A 14,827-nucleotide genomic window follows, 5' to 3' on the forward strand; every position below is an offset into this window, starting at 1 on the left:
CCATTTAGTTATAATAGTTGTACCTGTGTCTCCTCTACCTGTGCACTTTACGATGTAGGTCCCAGCAGAACCACTAACAACATGCGCCAAGCTGGTTTGTCAGTCCATTTTATAGCTATAGCCTATTATAAATGTTGGAATGCTAAAAAAGAACATTCTCAATGGACAAGCTGCAGGATATACAAACACAGAGACAGCAGATTGGTTCGTAGAACCCAAACATTTTCAGAATTGTGCATTTCAGAGCTATCGGCAGCACAGACGTACCTGAAGCCAATTCCCTATGACTGTCCAGCCAGATTCAAGTACTATCAACTTCTATACATATACTATATATTATGGTTATTCATTATGTGGTTACTCTTTTCTTAAGGCGAAAACGCCCATGATCCTGTATTATTGACTATGCTGACTACAGATCATGGGAGCTGAACTCCCAAAAATCTAGAGGTCCACATAATAGGTAACCATGTTATATAGTATCAAAAGTGACCCATGTTACAATAGCACTATAGAACCCACCCTCAGATCGTACTGTGCGTTATAGACCCACAAGCCTTGTTTGGCTTTCTGGGTCCATAACACTGGGTCCAGCGCTTGGACCCGGTCTATAACGATTAATTTTTTTTTTTTTTTTTTTTTATTGATTTGGCTGAATAATTCAACCTTTCAAACAGAATTGTTTACATCAACAATAATTTCATACATTGTAAATCTGAATAGAGATAATTTGATATAAAAATAATTTGATATAAAAGGTAAGATTAAAATGTTCAAATACATAATGTTACAAATCCTGCATACTTAGCTTGGTTGATCAGGAATCACATGATTAACAAATTGGACTAATGCAATTTGAACAGAGAAATTCGTGTTAGTCAATAAGTAATTCCAAATTTTTTCAATCGAATATTCTGTATAAAAGTTACATTTTGTATGAAAAAATTTGTACCTCACACTTTTCAAGGCTGGGCACTCAACCACTAAGTGACATAAAGTCTCAATTGTTTGGTAATTAAGGCAATATCTACAAAAGGTTTGGTCTTGGGGCACCAGATGTCTCCTTCCCAAGATCTGTCTTGTTAAACACAAATTTAGCCGAATACGCATCAACTGGGTTCTCATATAGCTTGAGGGACATTTAATTAAATATGACTCTGGACTACGCATTTTTTTGTGCGAATGCTTTACCAATTCACAATCCACATATAATAATTCTATTGTGATGTCAGCTTTAACTAATATGTCTAGTACACATTCAGACCATTTCTCTGGGAGTTTCAATTTGGAGGTTATCAAATGGTTAGCCAACACACACAGGATATTATAAGAGGATGCACCAATTAAACATTTCCGATAAAGTGAGCAAAATTTCCATAAGACTTGACAAAATATGGAAATTAGTCCCAGTTCATAACGAATCATTGCAATTGGGGTTGATTGCGGTAATCTCAAAAAGCCTTTCCAGAATTGAGATTCAAGGCGGTCCCAAAAAGTTCTTGACTTTGGAGCTACGGTCTCTGCTCCATAAATTAGAATGGGAGTTACTTTTTGCTGGAAAAAGGCAATTACGTGAGTTAGTGTGAATTTGCCGTATTTAAACATTAAAATTTTGGCTTGTGATATTAGCGAGCGATTTTTTGCATCAAGTGTGACACGATATATATCATCGTTCAGTGTTTCTGAAAATGGAAGACCTAGATATTTGTAGTAAGGCACTACAAGTAGCTCTTGATTATGCAAACTATTAATTACGATTAATTACAATATTTAAATGTTGGCAAACCATTGAAAACAATGGGCCAGCAGAGGGCTTTACCACTGTTATAAAGCTTGATTTTTCTCTCCCAATATTGTGCCTTAATGCTCAGTGTCTCGCTTAGCCAACATTCCACCAGGATAATGCTTGCTGCAACGCTCTGAGCACCTCCTCCAAATGGTTTTTGTTTCTAACCAGTTTTTACTGTCCGTTTGTTATTAAGCCAAACTAAAATGGTATAACAGCCCAGGAGGAAGTGCTGTAGCTGGTGTTACCATCCCTTGCCCTCCATATATTAGTATGTAGGCCAATAACACATGTTACAGATTGCTTCCCTTAGGATATCATGCCCCACAATTGTTATTCCGTTTTGTCCAATACCTTACTGCATGATAGAAGTGAGTGTAGTCTTGTATATGCTTAACTATCACTTGCATCCTGAAACCCCATGTTTCACCTGAGGGTCCTGACAAAACAAACAACAAATTGCACATTTAATGACTACTACATTTCAATTGTGTGACTAGTCAATTTCAATTGTGACATCATCTGATCTATCACATAAAATCATATGGATGAACTTACTTTTACCTTCTGAAGACTCTTAATAGTAACAGCAGAACAAGAAAACATACCTATAACATGGTCTTCTATGATTGGTGGCAATATATTACTTAGTTCCTCCTTTAAATCTTCGATAAGATGGTAGATAACTTTATGAAGCTTGATTTGAACTCCTTTCTTTTCAGCTTGCTGCAGAACTGCTTTGTTTGCGTTCACGTTGAAGCCATAGACAATGCCTAGTAAAATATGTAATTTGCATGCTTATAAAAGAGATTAAGTTTCACTGGTTTGATTGATTAAAACCATTATACCACCTTGTCATCATTTAGAAAACTAACATAGATGTGTACATGGCACCGTAATGCAGAGTTTGCTTATGATGCAATAACAAACAGTTGGATTCAGCAATGTCTAACAGAACAAATTAACATGAAATGCTAAACTCTGATTGAATTCTGCATTCTAAGCCAAATACGTAAAATAATGATCAGGTGACCGCAAGAAAAGGCTAGACATAGCAAAGTTGTGCAATATGTGCTAAACAAAAAATTTATTTGGAATGTGTCATCAGATGGAACCTCATTTACATTGATGAACTTAACCTCAGAGGGTTTATTAGAGTCTCTTAATGAGATGTGAACATGTCAAACTGTTGCTGAGGCTAGACCGAACGGAAGACTCTTGAACTGCCATACCTTTCCTCTCCAGATGAATCTCAAGAAGGGCGGTATTGTACTGCTATGGGCACTGTTAGATATGCGTCTTTTAAAACTAGGCGTGTTAGCCAATCGTTCTTTCTGAGTAGGTCTCCTAGCAGATGGATTCCTTCCATCTTGAAGTGTCTGTACGCTAACCAAATGTTTAGCTCTTTTAAATTGATGACTGGTCGCACCTTGCCTTTGCGGTGGACTCAGAACATGTTGCTAGAAAACCTGATGTGTGTGGTCACGCTCTCTCTATGGCATTTTTCTGCGATAGGGCTTGTATTTCGGAGTCTAATAACACACTCTCTGTCCGTGAGATTTGCATGCGCGGTGGAGGAGTATGCTGCTCTGGAGTTTCTAGGACCTCCAACTCGAAACCTTGTACGGTTTGCAGTACCAACGCGTCTGAAGACAGCTCGTGCCAACTGGGTAAAGAAAGTAATGTCCCGCCCTCTACTGGAGTCACCTGTGGTATTGTTTTGATGCCTGTAGTATCCTCGCCCCCTGCAGCCTCTGCATCCTCTGCCTCTGTTGGGGAAAAAGGCATCCTGCTGCCTCGTCTCCTAGTACTTCTGTTTGTGTTGAATCGGCCATTCGATCGGCCCCTGCAAAAACTCTTGCTGGGAAGACTTTTCTTATAGAAGCTTGCGCTTTTTCTAAGGCAGTGAATGTTCCGACAAATGTATTCATCTACTTTACAAATGAGTTCCGGGGTTTTGTTTTGTACCCACTAAAAACATTCCCATGCGCCTGGCTGTTATTGCAATTTAAACTTATGTTGCAGTTTGTGTGGGGCAAATGAAGGGGCTTGGACCCCGTCCCCTTGAAAACACAGTAGAAAGTATTGCTCCACACTTCAGGAACTGCGCCACACTACAGTACTGTTGAAAAGGTTTGTATTTATTGTATTGCCCTTTACGGATAATGCGTGTTTCGACACACCAGAAGGCAGGAGATTTCGTGTGACTTGAAGGGGGATTCATCCCGTGATATTTTGTTTCATCAAATTGGAACTTTAGATTTGGAACATAGTTTTGTTATTAGCCCTGATTTGAAAAGGACACTGGTGTGTCGAAACACGTGTTATCCGTAAAGGGCAGTACAATAAATACAAACCTTTTCACCAGTACCAAGTGTGGCGCAGTTCCTGAAGTGTGGAGCAATACTTTCTACTACTTTACAAATTAGTCTCCAAAGAGGAGACCCTGCGCTGCCTCTCCAGTCTCATAAGAGGCCAGGTCTGCCACCCGATGAGCCTGCAATCACTGAACTATACACACCCTCCCCCATGAGGGGCAAAATCTCCAGGCTGTACTCCTTGGTGCAGGCCGGATCGCCTCCCGCATTCTCTAAATTAAAACACTCCTGGGGGGTTGACCTTGGCCTGGAAATGACCGACGATCAATGGACCCATATGTGCTCACGCATCCACGGGGTCTCTTTCAACTCCTGATTCAAACTGATTCAATTTAAGCTACTCCACAGGTACCATAATACTCCGACCAGGCTGCATCGTATCTCGAACGATGTCTCCCCTAGGTGCCCTAGATGTGGCTACAACGATGCTGGCTATATCCACATGATCTGGTCCTGTCCCCGCCTCACTCAATTCTGGAGCGCAGTATGCTCTACCATCTCGGCCATCCTTGAACACCCCATCGCCCCATCCCCAATGAAGTGCCTATTCCATGACTTCCCAGAGCTCCACTGTGATTCCAGGAAGCTGGCTGGCCTCTGTATGCTACTAGCTGTGCGTGCAATCCTACTTTGCTGGCTCCGGCCTACCGCTGCTACGCACGCTCAGTGGCTCAGGGCGGTTACATGGGCTTCTGATACCGAGGAATCCTGGGCGGTACAACAGCCAGCCCACTCTAGGCCTAGTGATATTTGGTTGAAGTTTCGCTCATTTATGTCTCCCTCTGACACCGATTCAAACCCTGCATCCCCACCCCTCTCCTCTCGCTCCTCCCCGTCTGGTTCTTGAATTGTCCTTCACCTAGCCCTGTATCCACCCCTAATGTATCCCCCATGTGCACGAGATGATTCTTTTTCCCGATTTTTTGTATCTGTAATGCCTGCTTTGTTTTGTTTGTATATGCCCCTTACGTTACTCACATGTACCTGTGTTACCAAGCTGAATAAATAAAAGTTTAAAAAAAAATAAATAAAAAAAAAAAGAGGCCAGGTCTCCCAACTTATTGTCGAACTTTAAGAGCATTGATCTGTGTCTTTCGGACGAGATTGCGCAGTTCGCATTTCGGACCATGCATACTGCTCATTGGGCCCAACCTGCCAGGATGAATGGGTATACTGGCTCCCCTGTGTCGTTAGTCCTTTCTGCCAGGTCAATTATTTTTGCGATGGGTCCTGTCAGGTCCTCCAAGCGCTGTCCATGCTTTTCCTGGTGTCCTTCCCTGCCTTTGTGACAAAGGTGAGCATTTTGGGGTCCAGTTCCGGGGTGTCTGCTACTTTCCCCGTCAGTTCGGGTCTTGTACATTCTGCTCTGAGGCAGAATCTAGTGTCTTTCTCCAAGGGCTTTCTCATCTTTTGTGCCATGTAGAACGCCACTCTCGGTGACAAAGCCCACTCTGTAGACCTAGGGTGTCTGACTGTATCTGGCTCAAACATGTCAGACATGTCTTCCTCATCTTGGGGGCTCTACACTTTGCTGGCTTTTGCTTCGCAGGTTAATTTTCTCTGCAAGCTAATGCTCGCTTTCCCAACGCTTTTAATATCATCCTCCTGTTCTTCCTGAACGAACTCATCTGATGATGAGAACTTCCCCTATGTTTTTCGCCGCTGGGGTAGGAGGTACGAGGCTTGACAAGGCACACTTGGCTAAAAATGCACTCTTCAGTCTGTTAAATGTGTCAGCCGTCTCCTGGGGCTTCTTTGTCCTACCCATTTCAGAGCCCTGGGGAGTAGAAGAGTGTTTCCTCTTCCGGGATGCTTTGCTCCCCTTTGTCTTGTGCTCTAGAGGCTTTTCTGTGGAGGTCATCAGGTATGGCAGCTTTTTTGGCCAAAATGTCTTCAAGGACTTGTAACCTGTCCTGCAGGGGTTTGACTCCCTGAGCCACTGCTCGTACTAGGGAGTCCCCCAACACTTTTTTTAAACTCTGGGAGAGGTCTATCTCCTCTTCTTCCATGTCTCCTTTTCCTAGGTCTTGGTCTTGTTCGCTGCTTTCGCTCTACACCTCTTCACCCATGCTGTAAGCCATTTTTCAGGTTTGTTATTGGTGGAGGTTGGCACTGCTAGTCGCAGTATGAGCTGTGTTTTTTAAAAAATCTTTGTAATAAAATTCACTCTTCACCTCTAGAATGCAGCCGAAACGCTAGGATTGCGGTTCTTTAAACGGTCCGGCTGCCTCTAGAGCGAAGGAAATTCTGATCTTGATCCTAACGGAACGTTAGAGTGAAATGACTGCATCGCGCATGCACGGCTTGCCAACTAATGCATCACCAGCTTATGTGGCCAGCTGTGAGGTTGAATCCATAGCGTTAAGTACGTCAGCTGAGAAATTGCAGACCGGAGCCCCGCGCAAGTGTGATCGCTCGCAGGTCCGGTCTGCCAGCTGTTCTAATGTTTGAAACACTTGCCAATATCGAAAGTGGAATACTACGTGGCGGAAATAAGAAATACGATTAAACACAGAGTCTATTAACGCCGCACTATGAGGGAACACATGGTTACAATCTTGCACTTACAACGTTCGCTGCACTCTATTTATATTTACAGTCAATAATGTAAAATACATGTAAACATGTGTTAATTCAGGCAATAGGGTACTTGGCTGTAGGTGCAGCAAATAAGAAGAGGAAGGGACCTAGAGCAAAAGGCATTTGTAAGGGGGAGAGACTCAGGACCACTAAGCTGCAAGGTCTCATGGGGACTGTAGATTTTCCGATACCTTTCCCATATGTGTTTTCTTTGTTTCTTTTGTTCACGTTTACACTGTTTAAAAAAGATAAAGAGACCGCTATGGGGCGCGGACTGGGATGATCGCGTGAGGAGTCAGCTCCATTCCGAGCCGTTGGGCCTGCGGAATTGATCCCTCCCTCCGGTGCAGTGCTGGGCCGCCTTGCACCCACCCTGAGCCCCAGCAACCTAGGTGGTGTCGTGGGCTGCGGAGGGTCCTTGCCTCCAGCGGAGCAAAAGGCGCTGGTAAGCAGCGAGGCCCCGGAGGCCGGAGCCGAGAAGAAGGCCGTACCATACGTGGCAACCATCCACCCACCACTGATGCCCAGGGGGGGTTCCCTGGTAAGCAGCGAGGCTTCAGACAGCCGGAGGCCGGAGCTGAGAAGAAGGCTTTACCATACGCGGCACCCCTCCACCCACCATTGATGCCCACAGGGGGTGCGTAGGTTTTTAGAAAGGATCAGAAACCAGGGACCTGTGCTGGAGGTAGCAGCTTGAAGTACAATCCCACGGGGGCAAACGGAACTCCAGATCCGATCACCCAAAGTGCCACAGGAAAGGCACGGAAGACAACAAGGACACACAGAGGCTACCCCAGCGGGAAACTGAGGCAAGCAGACCAATTGTGGTGTCAACGGGGTGCTGGAGGGGCGCAGGCCTGTCCGAGTGAACCCCCGGCTTCTGGCAGCATGGTGCACCCGAGATGCGCGTGGCAGGGAGAGTGGCGGGAAGCAGGTTACGCCACAGAGCAAACAGGCGAACCGGCGGAGGAGCGCCGACAAACCACAGGGACAGGAGACCAGGTGAGTTAGCCGAGGAGGAGCCGTGGGGACCTGAGCACTGAGGGACTCCAGGCAAGGGGGAGAGAATGCCGCTGTGAAGCCGATGGCACGCGCCCACGTGGCACAGGAGGAAGGTGAGATCATACTACAATGTGGGAAGACCAGAGGAGGAAATCAGAGGGGGTGACCCCTAGGGTCGCCAGGACCTGCCCCAAGGTGGTGGACCCTGAGCCCAGAAGTACTGAGGGGGAAACCACCCTACATGTCACCACGCAGGGAGAGCCACGTGTAATAACTGAGGGGCCACAAACAGGCACGAGAGGAGAAAAGGCCACTATAAATTGCAGAGGGACTGCCCCCAGCCGCATCAGTGAATTCCGACTTGAGGGCCATAGCCTGAGGAGACAAGGGAAGGCCGGTCCCAGAACCAGCGCCTGGACACAAGCATACCCTCACAGAAGGAAGGAGGAGCTGGGGTGTGGTGGCGACAAGGCCTGCTGCGTGGCCAGGACCCACAAGGCAACGTGTGGGGTGTGCCCCCCTCCCCGGGAGTCACAACCTCAGGCAGTAGCCCCAATACACAAGGGCGTAGCCCCATAGAGCTTAAGTTGGAATAGCCAGAGACGCATCAGGCGAACTCAGAGTCACGTACACAAGCTTCTCCCAACCAAGGAGGAAAGGGGGCTGCAACATGCAGGGGGAGCAAGGAGTCGTCCTGGAGGAGCCACGAGAGCAGATTGCGACCACAGGAGGGGTCCCGGCGTGGGCCCAGTCCTTACAACGCTTCCAGAGACGGTCGGGGAACACCCAGGAGGGAACCCCTTCCGACCCACTGAGATGGCGATTGGGGGAGGTGCGCCCAACCCAACCCTGACCAGAGAAGACCTGAGGGACATATTCCAGGAGATTAAGGCAATCAGGACGAGAATCCAAGCATCAATTTGCAACCTCAGGCTCAGGGTTGATAAATTATAGGACAAGATGGAGGGGATGGAGAACAATCAAGTACAGGTGGACATCCTCAACATGAAATATGAGGCACGATTGGCAGACATCGCAATGCACGAGGAAGAAACATTGTTGAAGATGGACGATTTAGAAAACAGAGAGAAGCCCAACAACCTACACATTCTGGGGGTGAAAGAGCAGAGGGGGGAGTCAACAACAGAAGTAGGACGGAAGGTACAAGGCCTGATAAATCAACTGTTTGCCCTGGAAGGAGGTAAAGAGGTGCAGCTGGAAAGAGCCCACAGAGGCGGAGGCAGTGGTGGGAAAGGCCCAAGGTCCATAGTAGTTCGCTTCCTCAGATATAGGGGGGAAGATGGAAGTTTTCGAAAAAAAAAAGCAAAGCGCCTGGGGAGCTTCCTGTATGAAGGCGACACGATTAGGGTGTTCCAGGACCTGTCGAGCCTAACGTTGTCCCGCCGCAGAGACTGACGACCGCTCACGCAATGGCTGACCGATAAGGGCATCCTTTACTGTTTGTCCTTTCCCTTTCCCCTGACATTCAAACGCGGAGAGGTGGACTGCCGAGGGGCCACTGGCCAGGAGGCACAGCAGGTGCTTCAGGTCCTCAAGGGCGAAGACATGGCCATGGAACAGGAGGGGGTTGAGGTGGCTTCGCAGAAGCGACGAGGGCCTCTGGGCCCGCAGACCACAAAAAAAGATGCAATGCGGTTGGGAAATTTAAGAAGCTGAACAGGCCCCACAGAAGGAGAATGGAGACAAGGAATGAAGTAAAGGGAATCGCAGGCCAGTGGAAAAGGGGGGAAGCTAAATGTGTAAATGTGCAGAACTACCACCGGGGGGAAAAGAGGGGGCATTGGAGACAACAAGGGAGACAAGACTTCTTCCTTAGTGGCTCACCTTAGTGTGGGCGTCTCACGTAAGACACATTTTGGGTGGCTGGGAGGGGTTTAGGGGGCAAGGTGGACTCCAGAGTTTCGATATGGAAAGGCAGAGCTGAAGTAGAAATGGAAAAGTCTGTCTTGTTGATAACCGAGTGGTCTAGAAGGGAAATCATGGTTCCGAATGATGCACCCTGATATAGGCGGCCAGGCGGAGGTTCTCAAGATGGGATCTCAATGTTAAAGGCCTGAACTCCCCCACTAAACGTTCCTTGCTGGGGAAGGAAATGCAGAACGGGGATCTAGACCTGCTCCTGGTACAGGAGACTCGAATAGTACAGAGGGAGGAATGATGCATCCCAGGGAGACCCATTGGGCAGGTCTTTTGGGCTTCGGGTCTTTTAAGAAGGGATGGCTGGGGGTTCCTACTTAATCGAAGAAGGAGATTGGTGGATCCAGTGGTCTGGCGTTGAGCAGATTGGAGGGCTCTGGTGGTTTCGGGGACTAGAGAATTCTAGAGTGACCATAGCATCCATATATTGCCCGAATGTTGGCCAAATGCAGTTCTTGAGAGAAGTCACGGGGGAGATACTTGATCGGACGGAGGGCCTACTCATAGTAGGGGGAGATATTAACATGTGGGCAGACGGAGAAATGGACCACACTGGTGAGCACACCTCCTCGGGGGGTATGGGCGGAATTGCATACCGTGGACTGGTGGATTACATGTGGGACCGCGGGTTGATAGACGTGTGGTGGGATGGTCACCTGGCTGAGATGTGTTATACCTTCTTCTCATCAGCCCACGGATCCAGAACAAGGATTGACTATATATTCATACAGCAGCAGCATATCAGTAGGGTCACTAAATGCGAACACCTCCCGATTAGTTGGTCAGATCACGACATGGTGGAGATGGACGTAACCCTGATAGATTTGGGACCCCGGGAATCCCTTTGGCAGTGCAATGACCTCCTCCTGAGGGACACTGCCTTTGCGGATGAAATGAAAAGTGCGATTGAAGAATTCTTCTGCCTCAATGAAACGGGAGGTTGAAAATGGTATGGTATGGGATGCAGCGAAAGCAACATGGAGGGGCCTCCTTATCAAGGAGGGTGTCTCCAAAAAGAGAACTATAGGCCTCCTGGCCCGAAACCTCTGGGGAGAGATCCGTCATCTAGAAAGGGTAGAAGGTAAGGGGGAGAGGGAGGAGGATCTCAAATCAGCAAGGGAAACATTTCTGGAGTTACGGGATATAGAGATGGGAAAGGTGTTGGCCAGTTTACAATACCTGAAACAAAGATACTATGAGAAGGGGGATAACGCCGACGCACTATTGGCGGCGAGACTTCATGGTCAGAGAGCTGAGAGGTGGGTGGCAGCGGTTCAGGACGAGGGCAGCTATGCTCCAGAGCTGGGGAAGTAACCAGCGAGTTCGCCACATTCTACGAGAGCCTATATAGGAGAGGGGGGGGGCGGACGCGGAAGCACTGCAGGGATATTTGGCAGAATTGCCCCTGCAAAGCTTCTGGAGCGGAGAGGTCATGGAATTAGACAAGCCAATCACACAGGAAGAAGTGTTGAAAGCCATAGCGGGGCTTACACTGGGGAAGGCACCTGGGGAAGACGGATACACGGCAGGGTTCTATAAGACCTTTGCAGGGCCCCTGGCACGGTACATGGCAAGCTTATTCACTAACATCATGGCCACTGGGAGGGCACCCCCGTCCTTTGGAAAGGCTCTGGTTATGGTTATACCAAAGGCGGACAAAGACCCAAAGAGCTGTAAATCATACCGGCCTATCTCCATGCTTAATGTGGATGCAAAAATCTTTACCAGAGTACTTGCCACACGAATGGAGGGTCATATGCCGAGACTAATCCACTCAGATCAGGTGGGGTTTATCCTAAGTCGGCAAGGGGCAGTCAGCCTGCACAAACAACTACATCTTATGGGGGATGCAGAGGGGGAGGGAGGACCCCATTCTGGTGGCCATAGACGCCGAAAAGGCTTTTGATCGGGTGGACTGCAGCTTCCTTTATGGGGTACTCCAGAAATGTGGATTTGGGGAGGGGATCCAGCAGGGTATTCAGGCACTATCCGCAGCTCCAACATCCAGGGTCATAGTTAACGGGAGATTGTCGCAGGCTTTCCCGCTACAAAGGGGGGCGAGGCAGGGATGTTCCCCGTCACTCCTCCTGTTTGCTCTAACGATGGAGATACTGGAAGAGCATCTGAGAAGAACTCCACAGGTCGAGGGTATCTGGGTTGGTAACAGAGAATTTAAACTAGGGCTGTACGCATATGATGTCATGCTACACCTAACGAACCCGGTTCAGTCCATCCCCATGGCCATGGCGGTAATTGAAGAGTTTGGGAGGCTCTCGGGATTCAAGGTAAATAAAGGAAAATCAGTGGTCTTCCAGTTTGCTCTAGAAGGGTGTCCAGTCATAATATTGAATACAAAATTTCGAATGGCAAAAAAGTCGAATCAAAAATGTCGAAAAAAAAAATGTCGAATTATTTTTTTTTTGGATATTTTTTTTTGGGCTCTAGTTTATATAAAAAAAATAGGTAAAAACAAAAAAAAAAAAGAAAAAACGGGGGTTGGGGGGGAACCCCCCCATTTCGAAAAAAAACATCAAAAAATAAATTCGACATTTTTGTTTTCGACATTTTTTTTTCGACTTTTTGACTTTCGACATATTTGTATTCGAGATTATGACTATAAACCCTCTAGAAGGGCTTAGGAATGCAGAAGAATTGGAACCACTGGGTCTACAGGTTCAATTGGAGGGGGTGAAATACTTGGGGGTTAACATTAGACCCAGAGAAGACTTGAGCCACGCTAATTATCCCCCCTTGTTTGATAAGTTGTTCTCAGAAATGGACCTATGGGGGAAGGGGCAGTTGTCATGGATGGGGAGGCTCAATGCGATAAAGATGAATCTCCTCCCGAGGGTCCTATATTTGTTCCAAATGTTACCGATCCAGGCATCGGAGGAACACCTAAAAGAGGCTAAGCGAGAGGGGGGCGTGGCTAAGTAGCCATGAGATAGGACATGTCTTGAAGGGTCTCCTGCCGATCCTTTCCGTGATCCTTAAGAATACTGATGGCTAAATTGCAGCCCAAGCCATAAAGAAATATATGCAGTAGTGTGAAACTGCGGGGAACAGAAGGAACGCTCTGCTGAGGCGAACTGAGCTGTGCATACACAGTAACAGGTGAGACAGTGGCGAGCTGGATTGTGAAGCTCCTCTGGAAAATGGTGGCTGGCCTGAACAAAGAACAAAGGGCAGGGGCGGACATCGGTGAAACAGACTTGCGGCGAGTCTAGTACAGAAGCTGCCCATGTGCAAGTGCTGGCTCGGCACACGTCGCAATACCAGCAGGGAAACGGACCCCTGAAGACTTGAAGCTAGAAGAACTGCCAGAGGGGCGAAGGCGCCGCCTCGAATGGGACCCTGACACCGCAACGCATTGGCCATCTGTGCAGATCCCGATCCCCATTACATGACGCCCATGAGGAGAAGCTTGCAAACGGAGGTCTCATGCGCCCGGCCCAACACACGCAAATACCGGGCAGCAGAGGTGGGTGCAGGCGACCTCCACAAGCGAGCAACGTGAGCCTGATGAAGACAGATTAGAGGGACAGCGGGGAAGCCGTGCAAGGAAGCTCCGGTCTGTAGCTGAGGCATACAGAGCAGCGCTCTGCCGGGGCTGCATAATAAATGCACACAGTGCAAGGAACAAGGTCATCCCAGGCATAGATCTGCTGCGGTCACACGGCAGCGGATATAAAGGAAATTTTAAAAAATAAAATAAAGAATGAACAAAAGGCGGCTCGCCCCACAAACACGAGAACATTAAGGACGTCCCGGTGCCGGAATTACATGCGCCTGGCGGCACGGACACTGCAGAGCCGCGTAACGCAGCCCATGAGAGGAGCGTGTTGCTCTGTGTTTTGCGAGCACAACGTAGGGGACTAGAACAGGCAACCAGGTAGCCCAGACGGGCACAGGCAGGCGTCCCCCGAATAACAGGCTTGCAGTAAAAGAAACAGAGAATAGGCAGTGTGGGGGGACGTTCCCACAGCCTCAAAGTAGCCTGAGGCGGGACACGGTAGACAAAGTGAAGAGACCCAGCCTGCGAAAATATGTAAAGGGGCCCTGGCGCGTGAGAAGGGTGAGGACGGACAGACCAGATGGAACGCTGAAGTGCGAGTCACACACCGGTGGTGGTGCTAAGTATCGGAGGCTGCCTCTCATGTAGAAGATAGCAGAGCCCGAATAGCTTTGGGCGTATTACGTGGAGCAGCTTGTCTGAACAACGTATGTGAAAGGCAGACAGGCTGTGGGTGGCAGCCAGAGGGTACAGAACCTGAGAAGGCATATATGAGCCCCTGGGGGAGGCCAGGGAGCGCAAGCTGGCATTCGTGGACGGAGAAGCCAGCAAGGGGCACAGACAGAGCACCCTGGCCCATGGCGAAGTGGGGCTGCACCCAAGCTGGGGCACTGAGGCGAGGCATTAAGCGGCCCAAACTGAGCACAGGAATACGCCGTCGAGGGCGAACAGGGGCTGGGCCTGATGGGACCTCACAGCGAGCTGCTGGAGTGAGACAGTGAAGGCGGATGAGCTTGGGACATTTGCTGGCCCACAGTCAGCATCGGGCGGCCTCCTTGACCAAGGGGCGTGAGGAAGACACCTGAGGCAAGACCCCAGGCCAGACAGCCTTGGGGCTCACGGAGCACCGGAGGGAGATTGGAGGAAACACAGTGGAGGCCAGGGGAGCGACACAGCGTGGGCGCCGGTACGTGGGAGGACCCAATCCATTCTAGGTGTGGGATGAGCGATAAGGACACACCTGAACACAGTCAACACGGCCCCGAATACGCCTAGGGTGACCTGGCGCCGCACAGACTTTTGAGCGAGAGGTGGCGCTTCCGGCCCACACCTAAACAGCATTGCATGATGCCCAACAAAACGGTCAGACCCAAAAGCAAACAGCCCACGCTGGAGGCCTATGCCGAGACGTCTACAGGTGCATAGGGCGGTAAAAGCAATGACACCATTGCTGCAGGGGCAGAGACACCGGGCACGATCCAGGAGGTGCTGGCAGCGATTGCAGACTTGAAAATTGCTTGGGAGACCAAATTGGGCCTGGCAATGAATGATTTGAAAGTGGGTCTGGATCGGAGCGGTCCAAGAGGAACTTAATCTGCTGAGACAGGATGTGCGGACGCTTGCAGAGCG

The 14,827-nt window shown here is 48.7% G+C and overlaps 1 protein-coding gene across 6 annotated transcripts in view; it reads right to left on the bottom strand.

Moving 5' to 3' along the window:
- Positions 1-14,827, bottom strand: part of MTIF2 (mitochondrial translational initiation factor 2) — an 857,581-nt gene that overhangs the window by 216,512 nt on the left and 626,242 nt on the right. For 5 of the 6 annotated variants that reach the window (XM_069608244.1, XM_069608249.1, XM_069608245.1 and 2 more), the window contains one exon: positions 2,395-2,559. The exons of the other annotated variant lie outside the window; for it this stretch is intronic. In XM_069608244.1, the coding sequence (XP_069464345.1) occupies positions 2,395-2,559 (165 nt within the window). The remainder of the gene's footprint in view (positions 1-2,394; positions 2,560-14,827) is intronic. 6 annotated transcript variants of the gene reach the window in all.

The sequence above is a fragment of the Ambystoma mexicanum genome, chromosome 4q (genome assembly GCF_040938575.1).
Source record: "Ambystoma mexicanum isolate Mex_15411 chromosome 4q, UKY_AmexF1_1, whole genome shotgun sequence".
In the NCBI taxonomy this organism is placed as follows: domain Eukaryota; kingdom Metazoa; phylum Chordata; class Amphibia; order Caudata; family Ambystomatidae; genus Ambystoma; species Ambystoma mexicanum.